This window comes from Chiloscyllium punctatum, chromosome 17 (assembly GCF_047496795.1).
Source record: "Chiloscyllium punctatum isolate Juve2018m chromosome 17, sChiPun1.3, whole genome shotgun sequence".
In the NCBI taxonomy this organism is placed as follows: domain Eukaryota; kingdom Metazoa; phylum Chordata; class Chondrichthyes; order Orectolobiformes; family Hemiscylliidae; genus Chiloscyllium; species Chiloscyllium punctatum.
Window position 1 is genome coordinate 76,975,517 of NC_092755.1, and position 17,670 is coordinate 76,993,186.

At 42.2% G+C, this 17,670-nt stretch overlaps 1 protein-coding gene across 1 annotated transcript in view; it reads right to left on the reverse strand.

Moving 5' to 3' along the window:
* The window catches only part of dnah10 (dynein axonemal heavy chain 10), a 320,465-nt gene that overhangs the window by 48,919 nt on the left and 253,876 nt on the right, over positions 1 to 17,670 (reverse strand). The window contains exons 60-65 of the mRNA XM_072587595.1: positions 16,255 to 16,391; positions 15,878 to 16,095; positions 12,354 to 12,575; positions 9,746 to 9,893; positions 9,195 to 9,474; positions 8,131 to 8,360 (exon numbers count right to left, since the gene is read on the reverse strand). Coding sequence (XP_072443696.1) covers positions 8,131 to 8,360; positions 9,195 to 9,474; positions 9,746 to 9,893; positions 12,354 to 12,575; positions 15,878 to 16,095; positions 16,255 to 16,391 — 1,235 coding nt within the window. The remainder of the gene's footprint in view (positions 1 to 8,130; positions 8,361 to 9,194; positions 9,475 to 9,745; positions 9,894 to 12,353; positions 12,576 to 15,877; positions 16,096 to 16,254; positions 16,392 to 17,670) is intronic.

Below are 17,670 nucleotides of genomic sequence, written 5' to 3' on the forward strand. Positions count from 1 at the left end.
TGTTCTTAGCAAGGTATTTTGTAAATAACACTAGTTTTGATTGTTGTCTGTATTGGGTCTTTCAAGTTCATTAGCTGCTGTTTTAATGTGTTGGTGGGTTTGTGGGCTACCACGATGCCAAGAGGTCCGAGTAGTCTGGCAGTCATTTCCAAGATGTCTTTGATGTAGGGAGAGTTGGCTGGGGTTTCTGGATGCATTTTGTCTGCTTGTTTGGGTTTGTTGCTGAAAAATTGGTGGACTGTGTTCATTGGATGGAGAAAGTGAGGACTGCAGATGCTGGAGATCAGAGCTGAAAATGTGTTGCTGGAAAAGCGCAGCAGGTCAGGCAGCATCCAAGGAGCAGGAGAATCGATGTTTCAGGCATGAGCCCTTCTTCAGGAATCCATTCATTGTGTGTTCATTGGATACCTGTTCTTTTTGAATACACTGTATAGGTGATTTTCCTCTGCTCTGCGTAATTCCTCTGTGCTGCAGTGTGTGGTGGCTCATTGAAATAATGTTCTGATGCAGCCTTGTTTGTAGATGTTGGGGTGTTTGCTTCTGTAGTTCAATATTTTGTCTGTATGTATTGTTTTCCTGTAGTTGCTGGTTTGAAGTTTCCCATTGGCTGTTCACTTTACTGTGACATCTAGGAACGGCAGTTTTTCTCCTCTTCAGTGAATTTTATGCCAGTAAGGGTATTATTGATGGTCTTGAAGGTTTCCTCTAATTTGTTTTGTTTAGTGATGATGAAGATGTCATCCACGTAGCGGACCCAAAGTTTGGGTTGGATGGTTGGCAGAGCTGTTTGTTCGAGTCTCTGCATTACTGTCTCTGCTAAGAACCCTGATATCGGAGATCCCATTGGTTTGTCTGTAGGTTTTGTTAGAGTCATAGAGATGTACAGAAACAGACCCTTCGGTCCAACCTGTTCATGTTATTTTTGTTGTTGAAGATGAAGTGGCATACATAGCTCCACTAGCTTGACACACTGTCCGTGCTGATGAAGTTGGTGATGTTTGGTGTATGTGTCTTTGGGTCTTCTAATAGTGTAGTCAGTGTTTCCTTGGCCAGGTTGATGTTGATTGATGTGAACAGGGCTGTTACATCAAAAGAGACCATTATTTTGTCTTCTTCTATCTTGGTGTCTTTGGTCTACAGGAATTCTTGGGTGTAGTGGATGGAGTGGCGTGAGTCTTTTACTAAGTGTTTTAGTCTTTGGTGTAGCTCCTTGGGAGACTGTCTGTGTGGAGTTAACACATTCTCCAGGTGTCTGTGTGGGTTTCCTCCGGGTGCTCCAGTTTCGTCCCACAATCCAAAGATGTGCAGGTTAGGTGAATTGGCCATGCTAATTTGTAAGTTGGTGTTCCAGGTAGCAAGATTATGGGTATGGGGGGGAGAGGGGGCTCCTGGTTTGTGAATTTTGGGTAACCCGTAGAAGCGTGGTGTGTTGGATCCATTTGGTTTCATTTTTTTGGAAGTCGGTCTTACGTATTACTCCAGAGGGGTGGCACGGTGGCTCAGTGTTTAACACTGCTGCCTCACAGCTCCAGGGATCCGGGTTCGACTCCCACTTGGGAGACTGTCTGTGTGGAGTTAACACATTCTCCAGGTGTCTGTGTGGGTTTCCTCCGGGTGCTCCAGTTTCCTCCCACAATCCAAAGATGTGCAGGTTAGGTGAATTGGCCATGCTAAATTGTCCATAGTCAGGGGTAAATATGGGGGAGAGGAATGGGTCTGGGTGGGTGACTCTTCAGAAGATCGGTATGGACTTGTTGGACCAAAAGGCCTGTTTCCATACTGTAGGTAATCTAATCTAATTTCTGAAGATTTGAGTAGGGCTGTGATTCGGTTCTCTAGTTGTAGGGTTGAGTCTATCGCCACTTGTTGGTAAGCGTTGGTATCTGCAAGTATGCATTCGCTTTTTCAATGTAGTCTCTTTGGTTTAAAATGACTGTCAAGCGTCCTTTATTTGCAGGTAGGATAACAATGTTTTTATTTTTTTATTGTCTTTCTAGTGCTTCCTTTTCTTGTGTATTGAGTGTGTTTCGTTCCTTTTTTCTGCTTAATGTTGGTGCGACTACCTGTCTGATAGTTTGCAGGGTTTCTCCTGTGATTTGGTTGTCTTTCAGTGTTGTTTCTAATGCTGCGAAGAAATCTTTCTTGTCCACATCCTGGAAGTTGTAATTTAATGCTCTTACTAAGATGGCTTTTTCAGTGTCTGTTAAGGGTCGGTCAGATAAGATAACAAGCAAAACTAATGTCATTTCCAAAATACTGTGCAAGGATTGTAACAAACACTACATTGGACAAACAGGCAGAAAACCAGCCATCAGGATACATGAACATCAACTAGCTGCAAAACAACATGACCCTCTCTCACTAATATCCTAACATACAGATGAGGAAGGACACCACTTCGACTGGGACAACACATCTATCCTAGAACAAACCAAACAGAGACACACACGAGAATTCCTAGGAGCATGGCATTCCAACCAGAACTCTATGAACAAACACATTGACTTGGATCTGATTTATCACACCCTGAGAAAAAGAACAGGAAATGACATCAACACAGGAAATGACATCACCAACCCAAAGCATTGCAAACATATAAACAGAAAGCAGGAATCATCAGCAATGCTTTGACCAGAGGGTCTCTAAAGATGTTACCTAATATGGAGATGAAATGTCTGAAAATGAACCTTCCAGATCAGCAAGCAAACCTACATCCAGGACCTCAACCTGAGCTACAAATCTTCTCAAAAGTTGCTGGTAGGTTTGTTCTCAGACGTTTCATCACCATGCTGGGTAACATCATCAAAGAGCCTCTGATGAAGTGCTGGTGTTCTGTCCTGCTTACTATTTATGTGTCTCTGTCTATTGCTCCCTACCTACTCATGCACCTGTCCAGATGCATCTTAAATGAAGCTACCATGCCGACCTTTACTACCTCTGCTGGCAATGCATTCCAGGCACCTACCACCCTCCGTGTAAAGTACTTGCCACATGTATCCCCCTTAAATTTTTGACCTCTCACCTTGAAAGCGTGACCCCCTCGTTATTGAATCCTTCACACTGGAAAAAAGCTTATCTCTATCTACTCTGTCTATACCCTTCATGATTTTGTAAACTTCAATCAGGTCCCCCCTCAATCTCCTTTTTTCTAATAAAAACAAACATAACCTACTCAACCTCTCTTCATAGCTAGCACCTTCCATCCCAAGCAACATCCTTGTAAACCTTCACTGCACCCTCTCCAAAGTGTCCACATCCTTTTGGTAATGTGGCGACCAGAACTGTGCACAGTATTTTAAATGCAGGCAAACCCAAAGTCTTGTACAATTTTAACATGACCTGCCAGCTCTTATACTCAATAGCCCATCTGATGAAGGCAAGCATACCATATACCTTCTTGACCACTCTATCCACCTGTGCAGCAACCTTCAGGGTACAATGGACCTGAACTCCCAGATCTCTCTGCTCGTCAACTTTTCCCAAGACTCTTCCATTTACTGCATAATTTGCTCTAGAATTAGACTTCCCAAAATGCATCACCTCACATTTGCCTGGATTAAACTCCATCTGCCACTTCACTGCCTAACTCTCCAGTCTATCAACATTCTCCTGTATCCTTCGACAGTCCCCTATGCATTCTGCTACTCCACCAATCTTCGTGTCACCTGCAAACTTGCTGATCATACCAACAGTGCCCTCTTCTAGATCACTTATGTATATCACAAACAACAGTGGCCCCAACACTGACCCCTGTGAAACACCACTGGGCACCTTTCTCCATTTCGAGAAACTCCCTTCAACTACTACTCTTTGTCTCCTGTTGCTCAACCAGTTCTTTATCCACTTGGTTAGAACCCCCTGCACATCATGTGACTTCACTTTCTCTATTACTTTACCATGGGGAACCTTATCAAATGCCTTACTAAAGTCCATGTATATGACATCTACAGCCTTTCCTTCATCTATCAACTTGATCACTTACTCAAAGAACTCTATTAAGTTGGTAAGGCACGATCTCCCCTGCACAAAACCATGTTGCCTATCACTGATAAGCCCATTCTTTTCTAAATATAAATAGATTTTGTTCCTCAGTATCTTCTCCAGCAACTTTCCCACCACTAACGTCAGGCTCACTGGTCTGTTGTTACTGGGAATAGCCCTACTACCCTTCCTGTACAGGGAGACAACATGAGCAACCCTCGAGTCCTCCGGCACCTCGCCTGTGTTTAAGGATGCTGCAAAGATATCTGTCAGGGCCCCAGCTATTTCCTCTCTCACCTCCCTCAGCAACCTGGGATAGATCCCATCCGGTCCTAGGGATTTGACCACCTTAATAACCTCTTGCCTACCCAACATATCTTCCCAACTTATGATGTGATCCAGACTAATCAAACTTCTAGCTCTAATCTCAACATTCATGTTCCTCTCCTCAGTGAACACTGATGCAAAGTAACCATTCAGAGTCTCACCCATTCTCTTAGGTTCGACATACAGCCTTCCTTCCTTATCCTTTAGTGGACTAAACCTTTCTCTAGTTACCTGCTTGCTTCTTATATAAGAATGAAAGGCTTTGGGATTCTCCTTAATTCTGCTTGCTAAAGCTATTTCATGACCCCTTTTAACCCACTTGATTCCCCGTTTAAGACTGGTCCTACTCTTCCAATATTCCTCAAGGGCCTATTCTGTTCTTATCCACCTGGACCTTATGTATGCTTCCCTTTTCCTCTTGGCTAGTTGTACAATTTCTCCTGTCATCCATGGTTCATGAATCTTGCCTTTCCTATCCTTTGCTTTGAAAGCCTCCCACATATCAAATGTGGACTTCCCTTCAAATAGTTGTGTCCAAATCACATTTCCCAGCTTCTGCCTAACTTTGGTATAATTGGCCTTGGCCCAGTTTAGTACTCTTCCCTTAGGACCACTCTCATCTTTGTCTAGGAGTATTCTGAAACTTCCAGAATTATGGTCACAGTTCCCAAAGAAATCCCCCACTGCAACTTCTATCACCTGGCCTGGCTCATTCCCCAACATCAGGTCCAATATGGCCCCTTTCCTAGTTGGACTATTGACATACTGCTCTAGCAAACATTCCTGGATGCTCCTTACAAATTCTGCCCCATCCAGACCTCTGATGCTAAGTGTATCCCAGTCAATGTTGGGAAAATTAAAATCTCCCATCACCACCACCCTATTGCCTCTACATCTTTCCATAATCAGTTTACCTATTTGTTCTTCTACCTCACGCTCACCGTTGGGAGGCCTGTAATATAGCTACAACAATGTAACTGCACCCTTATTTCTCAGCTCCACCCATAATGCCTCACGACCCAAGATCTCCATAGTGTCCTCCTTTAGCACAGCCGTCATATCATCCCTGACCAGCAATGCAACTCCACCCCCACTTTTACTTCCCTCCCTGTCCTGTTTGAAGCATCCATATCCGGGAACATTTAGTTGCCAATCATGCCCTTCCTTCAAACGAGTCTCTGTGATTGCAATAACGTCATACTCCCAAGCCCGAAGTTCATCTGCCTTACCCACTATAGTCCTTGCATTAAAGTAGATGATCTTCAGGCCACCAGTTCTTTTGCGTTCATCTGTTCTCTGCCTACTCTATCCCCTTATTAATGTTACCTTCATGATTCTTACATGCTCCAGTTTCTACTTTGCTATCTACTTGTTTTCTCTTCTGGTTTCATCCTGGGCATGTCTTTGTTTAGCCTGTATTGTCCCAGTGTGTTCATCTGTGTGTATGGATACCAGTGATAGTTGGTCATGTCTTTTGGTGGCTTATTGGTGGTCATGTATCCTGGTGGCTAGTTTCCTGCCCATTTGTCCAATGTAATGTTTTTTGCAGCTCCTGCAGGGTATTTTGTATATGACGCTAGTTCTGCTGGTTTTTGGTACATGGTCCTTTAAATTCATCAGTAGCTATTTCAGTGTGGTGGTAGGTTTGTGGGCTACCATGATGCCTAGGGGCTACCATGATGTATTTAATGAATAGCAGGGTGGCTCAAGTCTCTGAGAGGGTTGTGTCGTCTTGTTTAAGTCTGTTGTGTAGGAATTGGTGGACTGCACTTATCAGGTACCCGTTGTTCCTGAATATGTTGTACAGGTGTTTTTCCTCAGCTTCTCTTCGTTTGTGGGTGCTGCAGTGTGTTGTGGCTCATTTAAATAATGTCCCAATGCACCTCCATTTGTGGGTGTTAGGATGATTGCTCCTGTAGTTGAGTATCTGGTAAGTGTGTGTGGCTTTCCTGTAGATGTTGGTCTGCAGCTCTCTATTGGCTTTTCGTTCTACTGTGACGTCTACGAAAGGGAGTCTACTGTTGTTCTCTTCCTCTTTGGTAAACTTTATACTAGTCAGGATGTTGTTAATGTGTTTGTGTGTTTCTTCTAATTTGGTGCGTTTTGTGATGACAAAGGTGTCATCCACATAGCAGACCCAAAGCTTGGGCTGAATCGTGGGAAAGGCTGTTTGTCCTAACCTCTGCATAACTGCTTCTGCTAAGAGTCCTGATATTGTTGATCCCACGGGTGTCCCATTGATTTGTTTGTAGATCTTGTCGTTGAAGGTGAAGTGGATTGTTAAGCACAGGCTTACTAGATTGAGGATGCTGTCCTTGCTGATGGAGTTGGTGCTGTCAGGTGTTTGTGTCTTTGGTTCGTCTAGCAGTGGGCCCAGTGTTTCTTTGGCCAGGGTGATGTTTGTTGATGTGAACAGGGCCTTTACGTTTAAGGAAACCATGACCTTGTCATCCTCTACCTTGGTGTCTTTGATGTTAAGGAGATCCTAGATGGAAAGGATGGAGTGGCTTGAGTCTTCTACTAGGTGTTTCAGTGTGCATTGCAGTTCCTTTGGTAGTCTGTATGTCGGTGTACTGGGAAGTGAGACGATAGGTCAGGGGGTTCTTATTTACGTACCTTTGGTAATTAACAAGACGGACTTCCAAAGAATAAAACCTGAAGGATCCAACAAACCCCGTTTCTACGGATTACCAAAGATATGTGAACAAGGAGTCTCCCTCAGACCCATACTAATTCCCTCATACCAACCTCTTAGAAAAAGAACTAGAAATGATATCGCCCACCACAATAGACCACGACATATAAATAGAAAGCGGGTCAGAACACCAGTGCTTCATTGAAGGCTCAATGATGATGTTACCCAGCATGGTTATAAAAACATCTGAGAACAAATCTACCAGCTCAGCGAGCAAACTTACAATTTGTTTTTCTGTGCCTTCTATGCTCTGTTTTAACTGAAGCAGTGAAAGAACTGAAGTAAAAACTCGTGAGAAATAAAGGAATTGGGAAGAAAGAAACCTCTTTCTTGGGGACTGGGGCCATGGTCTCCCCTGTACATTTTTTACTCTCCATCCATATCAACAATGATTTTTTTGTTTGTCTATAAGTGTGTGTAGATGTTTTTAGAAGGGATCAGAATTTTAACTGGCACAGTTATATGTCAGCAGTTCATAATTGTTAACCTAGGATTACAATTGATTTATTGTATTAAATAAGTACAGAAACCTAGACTGTATTTTATGTTAACCTGAGTTTATCAGGCAGATAAATTGCGGACTTTGTGTACTTTCAAAGAAATTTAAACTTGTGATGACTGTGAGAATACCAGGCTGGTTTCCAACATATTCCCTCAGGAGGTGTAACGCTTGATCTTTGAAGGATGCAGAATGGCATGCAGCAGCAGCAAACATATCTAAAACTGAGGTGTCAACTGGCGAAGCTTTAGCACAGGACAACTTGAATACTAAAAAGTAGATGCGGCAAGCATTATGTTGAGCCAAGTAATTCCACAATCACCAGAGCAGATCTATGCTTTGCAGTACTGCCACATTCAGTCATAAATTGTGATGAAAAATTAAACAATTAACAAGAAGTGGGGGGTCTCTAAAAATATCACCATCCTCGGTGACAGAGGAGCCCAACTCATCAATGCAATAGCTACAGCATTTACAATTCTCATTCTTCTTTTTCTGCGTTTAGGATCACTACAGGATGTAGATTATGTGCCTCCTAGAAATATCTAATAGAAAATGGTGGGATGGCATCAAAATATTGCACTGTTTTTGAAATAAAAGTGATTCAGCTCTCCTGTAATCCATTTACCTCAGTCGCTTTAGTCTTTGTCTCTTCTAGAGTTTCAACAAGTTCGACATTGTCTAGCATGTTTCCGGTGGAAGTTGCCAGTTCCCGTAACAGAGAATCCTCGAGATCCTTCAGTAGTTTCTTGTTCTCACTGGTCTCCTTGATCAAACGTTCTCTCTGTTCCTCAAGTTCCTTCCGCTCAAAGGCCACAATAACACTTAACAATTGGTCTTCCAAGCCACTTAATGTCACTGCAGAAAGAAATACGTTCAGCAAGAAGGCCCAGTTTTAATTTTAACTTCAATAATATAAACAGAACTGAAGGACCCTATACAGGTAGCAAACAAAACTAATGTCATTTACAAAATACCTCGCAAGAACTGTAACAAACACCACATTGGACAAAACCAGCCACCAGGCTACATGAACATCAACTAGTCACAAAAAGACATGATCCACTCTCCTTGCATACAGATGAGGAAGGACACCACTTTGACTGGGACAACATATCTATCCTAGGATAAGCCAAACAGAGTCACGTGCAAGAGTTCCTAGAAGCATGGCATTCCAACTGGAACTCTATCAACAAACACATTGACTTGGATCCCATTTACCAGCCCCAAGAAAAACAACAGAAAATGACATCACCCACCCAAGAAAATCTAAACACATAAATAAAAAGCGGGTCATATCACCAGTGCTTCATCCAGAGACTCACTGATTATGTTACCTAGCATAGTGACAAAACATCTGAAACGGAACCTTTCAGCTCAGCGAGCAAACCTACATCCATACACAGAACTATTGCTCATGTGATGAGATTGATAGTTTGTGGTTTGACTGGAGTTTAAGGGCAAATAAAAACCTACTCAAGGAGCAAATGTTTCATGCACTCCAAGCAGACAGAGTTTCCTTTGCCATAGAATCATACAACATAGATGAGGCCATTTTGCTCATTGAGTCTCTTCCTCCAAAAATATATTATTAACTACATTAATTCCACTTTCCCAGGATGAGTTAAATTGCCATCATGGACACATGATGCAGATTTTTGATGAGGCGATATAGATTACAGCAGAATTTACCAGTATAGTTTATCACCATGGACTTCCCAAAAACTGAAGGCTGGTACTTGGGGTTCGACAGCTTTGTATTAAGGTACAGTTTGAAGTTAGGATCATAGTCAACCTCTTTGTCACCAAGCACAATAAAATAACGTCCCTGCTGCCCTTCAATATTCTTCTCCAGAACATTATCAATCACTGGATCAATGTATTCATCAACATCTTGGAACAAGAAGGGAAATCCATACTTGATAGCCATTTCTAATTGTTTCAGGAAATCAGGATCATTAAATGAAGAAATCTGGAAGAAATAAGACTCAATTAGCATTTATCACATTTCTGAGTATATTATTATTTTTAAGAAAGGCTATCTAAGATATATAATTTAATAATTCAGCAATGAACCACACGATAGACTAAATGGCATCTCAACAAAGATGAACACTGTATAAGTAACATACACAAGGTTGGTCAACGGCTAAGTGTCAAAACAGGTGGTGCTGGAAAAGCACAGTGGGTCAGGCAGCATCCAAGGAACAAGAGAGACAACATTTCGGGCATAAAACCTTTACCTTTAAATTGGTCTTTGCTTCCTTTCTTTTAACCCAGTTTAAGGCTTGCTGCTGAGGATCAATACACAATGGGAATCGGCTAGCTTGTGTTGTAAGGATTCCATTTTGAACAGACAGCTCATCAGGTGGCAAGCCTTCTGAGCCCCACCTGAATCCACAAGAATAAAACGTAAATCTTCATTTTGCTAACCAACCAGATTCTATATGATTAAACATTTTATATACATAAAAAGTTTATGTGTACATATCACAACAGATCTTTTAAAGTTAAGGGGTTCAGAGTAAAAATATTCCCATGGAGAAAAAGGATGGAACAGCCAGATCCTGACTTCCCTCAATGCAAGGTGTGGAGAGGGTAAAATAATGCAAAAAAATGAAGATCATGTCAGATGCGAGAGCACAATACTGCAGCAAGTCTACATATTATACAGGAGGAGAAAGTGAGGACTGCAGATGCTGGAGATCAGAGCTGAAAATAATGTTGCTGGAAAAGCGCAGCAGGTCAGGCAGCGTCCAAGGAACAGGAGAATCGACGTTTCGGGCATAAGCCCTTCTTCAGGAATGAGGAAAGTGTGTCCAGCAGGCTAAGATAAAAGGTAGGGAGGAGGGACTTGGGGGAGGGGCGTTGGAAATGCGATAGGTGGAAGGAGGTCAAGGTGAGGGTGATAGGCCGGAGTGGGGGTGGGGGCGGAGAGGTCAGGAAGAAGATTGCAGGTAAGGAAGGCAGTGCTGAGTTCGAGGGATTTGACTGAGACAAGGTGGGGGCAGGGGAAATGAGGAAACTGGAGAAATCTGAGTTCATCCCTTGTGGTTGGGGGGTTCCTAGGCAGAAGATGAGGCGCTCTTCCTCCACGTTTTTGAGAACGTGGCTGAAGAGCTTCTGTGCAGAGAACACCTCTGGGACACCCGGACCAACCAACCCAACCACCCCATAGCTCAACACTTCAACCCCCCCCTCCCATTCCACCAAGGACATGCAGGTCCTTGGACTCCTCCATCGCCAGATCATAGCAACACGACGGTTGAAGGAAGAGCGCCTCATCTTCCGCCTAGGAACCCTCCAACCACAAGGGATGAACTCAGATTTCTCCAGTTTCCTCATTTCCCCTGCCCCCACCTTCACTCAGTCAAATCCCTCGAACTTAGCACCGCCTTCCTTACCTGCAATCTTCTTCCTGACCTCTCCGCCCCCACCCCACTCCGGCCTATCACCCTCACCTTGACCTCCTTCCACCTATCGCATTTCCAACACCCCTCCCCCAAGTCCCTCCTCCCTACCTTTTATCTTAGCCTGCTGGACACACTTTCCTCATTCCTGAAGAAGGGCTTATGCCCAAAACGTCGATTCTCCTGTTCCTTGGATGCTGCCTGACCTGCCGTGCTTTTCCAGCAACACATTTTCAGCTCTACATATTATATAGAAAATTAGGCGCAAAACTAAAGGGAAATAAGGAAAGAAAAGGAGCATGAAAAATTGCTAGCAAGTAAAATCCAAAAATATTTTATTAGCATACAAATATGAAGAGGCTAACTAAAGACAGTGTGGGTCTAATGAACCTAAAATGATAAATAAGCTCTGTGTGGGGATTGATGACGTGAAGATGTGACATATAACCAAGGCTGCTAAAATAAATCCTTCCTGATTGCAGTAATGATTCTAGCCAACTAGGGAAGTGCCAAAACAGTAATATTATTTTAAAAAGGGAGGAAAGGATAATCAGAGTAATAGGTCTGATTGCTTCACCTTGATTGTGGGCATATTACTGAAATCATTTCTGATAGACAATGGATAGAGTAACGGAACGGATGCTTTTGACAAGTTCCCATGTGACAAATAGATGAATAAATTAAAGCCTTTAGGATCCAATGGAGAGTGGCAGATTGGACCCAACAGAGGCTTAGACCATAAGATCATAAGCTTGAGGAGCAGAATTAGACTGTTCGGCCCAAGTCTGCTCTGCTATTCGATCATGGCTGATATGTTTCTCAACCCTATTCTGCTGCCCTCTCCCTGTAACCCTTGATCCCTTACTTATCAATAACCTATCTGTCTCTGTCTTAAATATATTCAATGCCTTGGCCTCCACAGCACTCTGTGGCAATCAGTACCACAGATTAACCACTCTCTGGCTGAAGAAATTCCTTCTTATCTCAGTTCTATAGGCTTGTCCCTTCACTCTGAGGCTCAGTGGAAAGAAGTGAAGGATGACAGTTGCCAGGTATTTTTATGACTCGAAGGCTATTACCATTGGAGTTGTGCACAGCTCATTAATCAAATGCTTGCATCTATATCAATGATTTAGACTCAAATACAGGGAATATGATGAAGAAAGTACAATGCAGATGGTACAAAAATTGTTTGTGTTTTTGAAAGTGAGGAGGAAAACATTAGTAAAATATAGATGATCTGGTCATTGTAGAAAGGTACTGAGAAATGTCCTGAAGTTGTGAAAGGCATTATAAATGTGAATCTTCCTGTTTTTATCATGAAATCAAATCTAAATAAGGACATTGGGAATTCCAATCATTACCAGTAACTGGTTTTCAGTAATTGGAACAATATTTAACATCTGTAATATAACAATGTTTGCACACTGATGCAACAGACCTGCTAATTTCAACTTCATCTGTTAGCAAGTTTTCCAAACGAAATGGTTGACTCAGTGGAATTTGGCGTCTCAGCACATCATTCTGCCATTCATGGTAAACCATATCACTGCGGAACTCTGAGCTGAAAGCTCCTTCATAACTCAGAAAAGCAGCACAAATCAGACAATCTCCAAGTAATCTCACTCTACGTGTCTTTAGATCCTCCAAGTCCTTTGTCCATCTATTTGAGGAAAATTTCCATTATGTTCAGATACCAACAAAATAGTAGTTAACAAGATCTTCTTTATTACCTGTGAGCAACTAGTTACAGTTTACATTGATGTGACAAACACTGTTACAGAGACTAATGAGGAGGATCTGGGTGTTGGATCGCACTCCTTCCAGATCCTAAACTGTCCAGCCCACAAGTCCATAAGACATCATCCTGCTGGGCGGTACATCTGGCACTTCACAGTATTTATCCTTTCAGACTCATATATAGCAGTATGAAGCATCATGAGAAGTGACAAATAAATGATAGAGAGAAGCAGCCTCATGCCAGGTATACCATATGTCCATGTGTTTTGTACAATCAGCATCTTTGCTTCCAACTGCATCTATTCACTACCATTCTCTGCTAGTCAAAGATTTATTTTCCTTTTTCAAAGAGAAACTATGTGTTACTTTCAATAAAACCAGTCTTTGCCATTCCTCCGATGCTAAGAACATGGCCAGAACATACCTCCCAGCATCACTAAAGGAAGCATCTTCCACTGACAACCTTGAGGAAGGCTGGCCTCTCTGTCAATTCAGTCAATGAGAGTTGATTTGAAAACATGAAAGGCTAGTGAGCATTTACAGTGGCAGCACACACCAGTTCTTGGCAGAGAACACTAGCCACTGCTCTGCAGCATTTTAGAACAATATTAGCCATGTTGTTATGTGTGATCTGGGCCAGCCTTTGTGTGGAGCTGCAGGAGATGGGGGAGAGATACTAAACGAGTATTTTGCATCAGTGTTTACTGTGGAAAAGGACATGGAAGATATAGAATGTAGGGAAATAGATGGTGACATCTTGAAAAATACTCATATTACAGAGGAGGAAGTGCTGGATGTCTTGAAATGCATAAAAGTTGATAAATCTCCAGGACCTGATCAGGTATACCCTAGAACTCTATGGGAAACTAGGGAAGTGATTGCTAGGCCTCTTACTGTGATATTTGTATAATTGATAGTCACAGGTGTTATTCCGGAAGACCGGAGGTTGGCTAACATGGTGCCACTGTTTAAGAACAGCGGTAAGGCCAAGCTAGTGAACTATAGACCAATGAGCCTGATGTCGGTGATGTGCAAGTTGTTGGAGGGAATCCTGAGGGACAGGATATACATTTATTTGGAAAGGCAAGAACTGATTCGGGATAGTCAACATGGCTTTGTGCATGGGAAATCTTGTCTCAGAAACTTGATTGAGTTTTTTGAAGAAGTAACAAAGAGGATGAGAGCAGAACGGTAGATGTGATCTATGTGGACTTCAGTAAGGCATTCAACAAGGTTCCCCATGGTTAGATTAATTAGATTATCCATTCTTACTGGTTAGCAAGGTTAGATATCATGGAACACAGGGAGAGCTAGCCATTTGGATACAGAATTGCCTCAAAGAAGACAAGAGGGTAGTGGTGGAGGGTTGTATTTCAGACTAAAGATCTGTGACCAGCGGAGTGCCACAAAGATCGGTGCTGGGTCTACTACTTTTTGTCATTTATATAAATGATTTGGATCTGAACATAAGAGGTATAGTTAGTAAGTTTGCAGATAACACGAAAATTGGAGGTGTGGTGGACAGCAAAGAAGGTTACCTCAGGATCCGGACCAGATGGGCCAATGGCTGAGGAGTAGCAGATGGGAGTTTAATTCAGATAAACGCGAGGTGCTGCATTTTGGGAAAGCAAATCTTAGCAGGACTTATACAATTAATTGTAAGGTCCGAGGGAGTGTTCCTGAACAAAGAGACCTTGGAGTGCAGGTTCATAGCTCCTTGAAAGTAGAGTCGCTGGTCAGGTAGGATAGTGAAGAAGGTGTTTGGTATGCTTTCCTTTATTGGTCAGAGTATTGAGTACAGGAGTGGGGAGGTCATGTTCTGGCTGTACAGGACATTGGTTAGGGAACTTTTGGGATATTGTATGCAATTCTGGTTTCCTTCCTATCAGAAGGATGTTGTGAAACTTGAAAGGGTTCAGAAAAGGTTTACAAGGATGTTGCCAGGGTTGGAGGATTTGAGCTATAGGGAGAGGCTGAATAGGCTGGGGCTGTTTTCCCTGGAGCGTCGGAGGCTGAGGGGTGACCTTACAGAGGTTTATAAAATCATGAGAGACATATATGGGGGAATATATAGGGGCATAAATAGACAAGGTATTTTTCCTGGTGTGGGGGTGACCAGAACTAGACAGCGTAGGTTTAGGGTGAGAGGGAAAAGATATAAAAGAGACCTAAGGGGCAACTTTTCAGCAGAGGGTGTATATGTGTGGAATGGGCTGCCAGAGGAAGTGGTGGAGGCTGATACAAATGCAACATTTAAAAGGCATCTGGATGGGTATATGAATAGAAAGGGTTTGGAGGGATATGGGCCCGAGTGCTGACGAGTGGGACTAGATTGGGTTGGCATGGATGAATTGGATCGAAGGTTCTGTTTCCATGCTGAACATCTCTGTGACTCTATGACTCTGCTCTAAGCAATGCCTGTTAACTTAAAGTGGTCATTGGATGTAGATAAAGGTGAATTGTTCTGGAAAATTTGGAAAATCAATCATTTTAACATCAAGAGATGACAGTTTAAACTTTTCATGAATGTGTAGGAAGTTACAAATGGAAACCAGTGAAATAGTAACCCCGAACAGAACATGTCCAAATCTTCCTGTGTAACATGTCTCCTGTGCTGGTTAAATGAACTGAAGTGCCGTTATACGACAGCAATAGTTTGGGTGATTTTGGGTGATTTTGATACTTATGCAGCAATCTAGAAGCCATCAGTAGAAATCTCAATATGGCAAGTTATGAACTGAATTCAATAAATCTGCTAATACAATCTAGTAATGGAGATATAAGGGAAGGCAATAATCAATAACTCAGATGATGCAATTTTTTTTATTCACTGGGGTTGTGGGCATTGCTGGTGGACCAGTATTTGTTGCCCTAGTTTCCTGTAAAAATATAGTTTTCTAATGTCTAATTGAGAAAGATGAAGCTGAGGCCGAGTCCCCATGACCCCAGTGAGATTATCAAAGTCAATTAAAGCTGATTGATTTTACACAAACCACAAACATTGTATATACATGTATAACACCAATCAGAAACTACAACACAAATTTTAAGGGAGTGAAATTGTTTGATAGCTTGCTTCAAAACTCCACCTGATGTGCCTCACTACTGACAGTGCAAACAAGCAAATTAGAGAGACAGTAAAACACAATAGAGATTTTCTATTAACCACTCCCCCAATTTCCAAAATCGATTTTTGATGTATGAACTTTTGTTAATGGGACTCACCGAATATTTTCGGATCCCAAACCAGAGATGAGCTTGTCTGCTGCCACCAATCGCCGTTCCATGATTTCTGCTTCTTCTTGAAGCTGTTGCTTATCTCTCATTGCAGCCTCATACCGATCACTCAGTGCTTGAAGTTCCCTCTGTATAGCTGCCAGCTCTGCCTGGATTTTTTCCAGATCACGTTTGCTTTGATAGTAATTACGCTCTAACCTGGCAACCTATGGAAATAACAGATATATTCAGTTGCTTTCATTTCACAACCAACAATTCAACATGGCTGCTGTAAAAAATTACTGTTTGATAAATGTATAGGAAATAAATGATTGCAGAACACACAACGGCACTATCATTTCTATCATTTTTGAAGTAATGCATACCTTTTCTCGTTTGGGTTTGATTTCTCTAGCCACATCACAATAGCCCATGACAGCTTCCACAAACTTCAACATGCCAGCCCCTGCTCTGCTGATGGCCTGCATTTCATCAAATGAGGTGTTCAGATTCTTGAGAAAACCTACAAATGGAAACATTATTCATTAAACAATGACTTGTTTTGGCATGTGAATTATGATATTGCTCTGCACATTTGTGTTTTACACTGATTAAATGATAAGATTACATGATAAGTAACATTCATGCCAGACAAATGCCAGGCAATGACCATGTCCAATAAAACACAATCTAATCACCTCCCCTTGACATGCAATGGTTTTAACATTATTGAATCCCACACTATCAACATCCTGGGGGTACCATTGACCAGAAACTCAATGTGACTTGACACATAGAGTGACTACAACAGCAGGTCAAAGGCAAGGAATACTGCGGCAAGTAACTAATTTCCTGAATTCCCAAAGCCTGTCCTGTATCTACAAGGCACAAGTTAGGTGTGTGATGAAATATTCTACACTTTCCTGAATGGGTCAGGTCCAACAACAATCAAGAAGTTTGACACTAGTGAGAACAAAGCAACCTGCTTGATTGGCATCATATCCACAAGCGTCCATTCTCTCCACCACTGGCAGTCAGCAGCAGCGTGTTTACTATCCATAAGACACACTGCAGAAATTCACCAAAGATCCTTAGTATGTTTCAAATACACAATCACTTCCATCTAAGGATAAGGGAAACAGATACATGGGAACGCCACCCCTGCAAGTTCCCCACTGAGCCATTCACTATCCTTGGAAATATATCACTGTCCCTTCAGTGTTACCAGCTGAAAACCTGGAATTCTCTCCCTCAGGACAGTCAGCAGGTAAATTTCAGCAGTTCGAGAAGGCCGCTCACCACCACCTTCTCAAGGGCAACTAGGGACAATCAATAAAAAATGGTGACCAGCCAGTGATGCCCACTCAATAAGTGAATAAAAAAGACATATTGGCCCTGAATCAGAATAGACCTTCTATTCCATTTCCATCACTGACAGTGCAGAGGCAAAGTCTGGAGATGACTGTTCTGTAGCCTGTCATCTGTCAGTGGTTTCTATGGGGTTGGAGGAGTATCAGGCTTCCTGGATCACAGTGGGACCCTGCACTATTGTGTTCCATTGAAAGAAGCCACAATAGCCATAGCAGAGTGCCAATGTGATAGCTATTTTATTAAAAAAACATTCAATAGGCCTTATAAGTATTGCAGAGAATATAAACTCAAATTTCATCATGATAGTTTGTGAATCAATTCAATAATTTGACAATTAAAAACTAGTACCAGTAAAAAAGGAGAAATGGTGGCAAAGTGTGGATGTCACAGGGTTGATAATCCAGAGCCACATGGGTTCAGATCCACCAAGT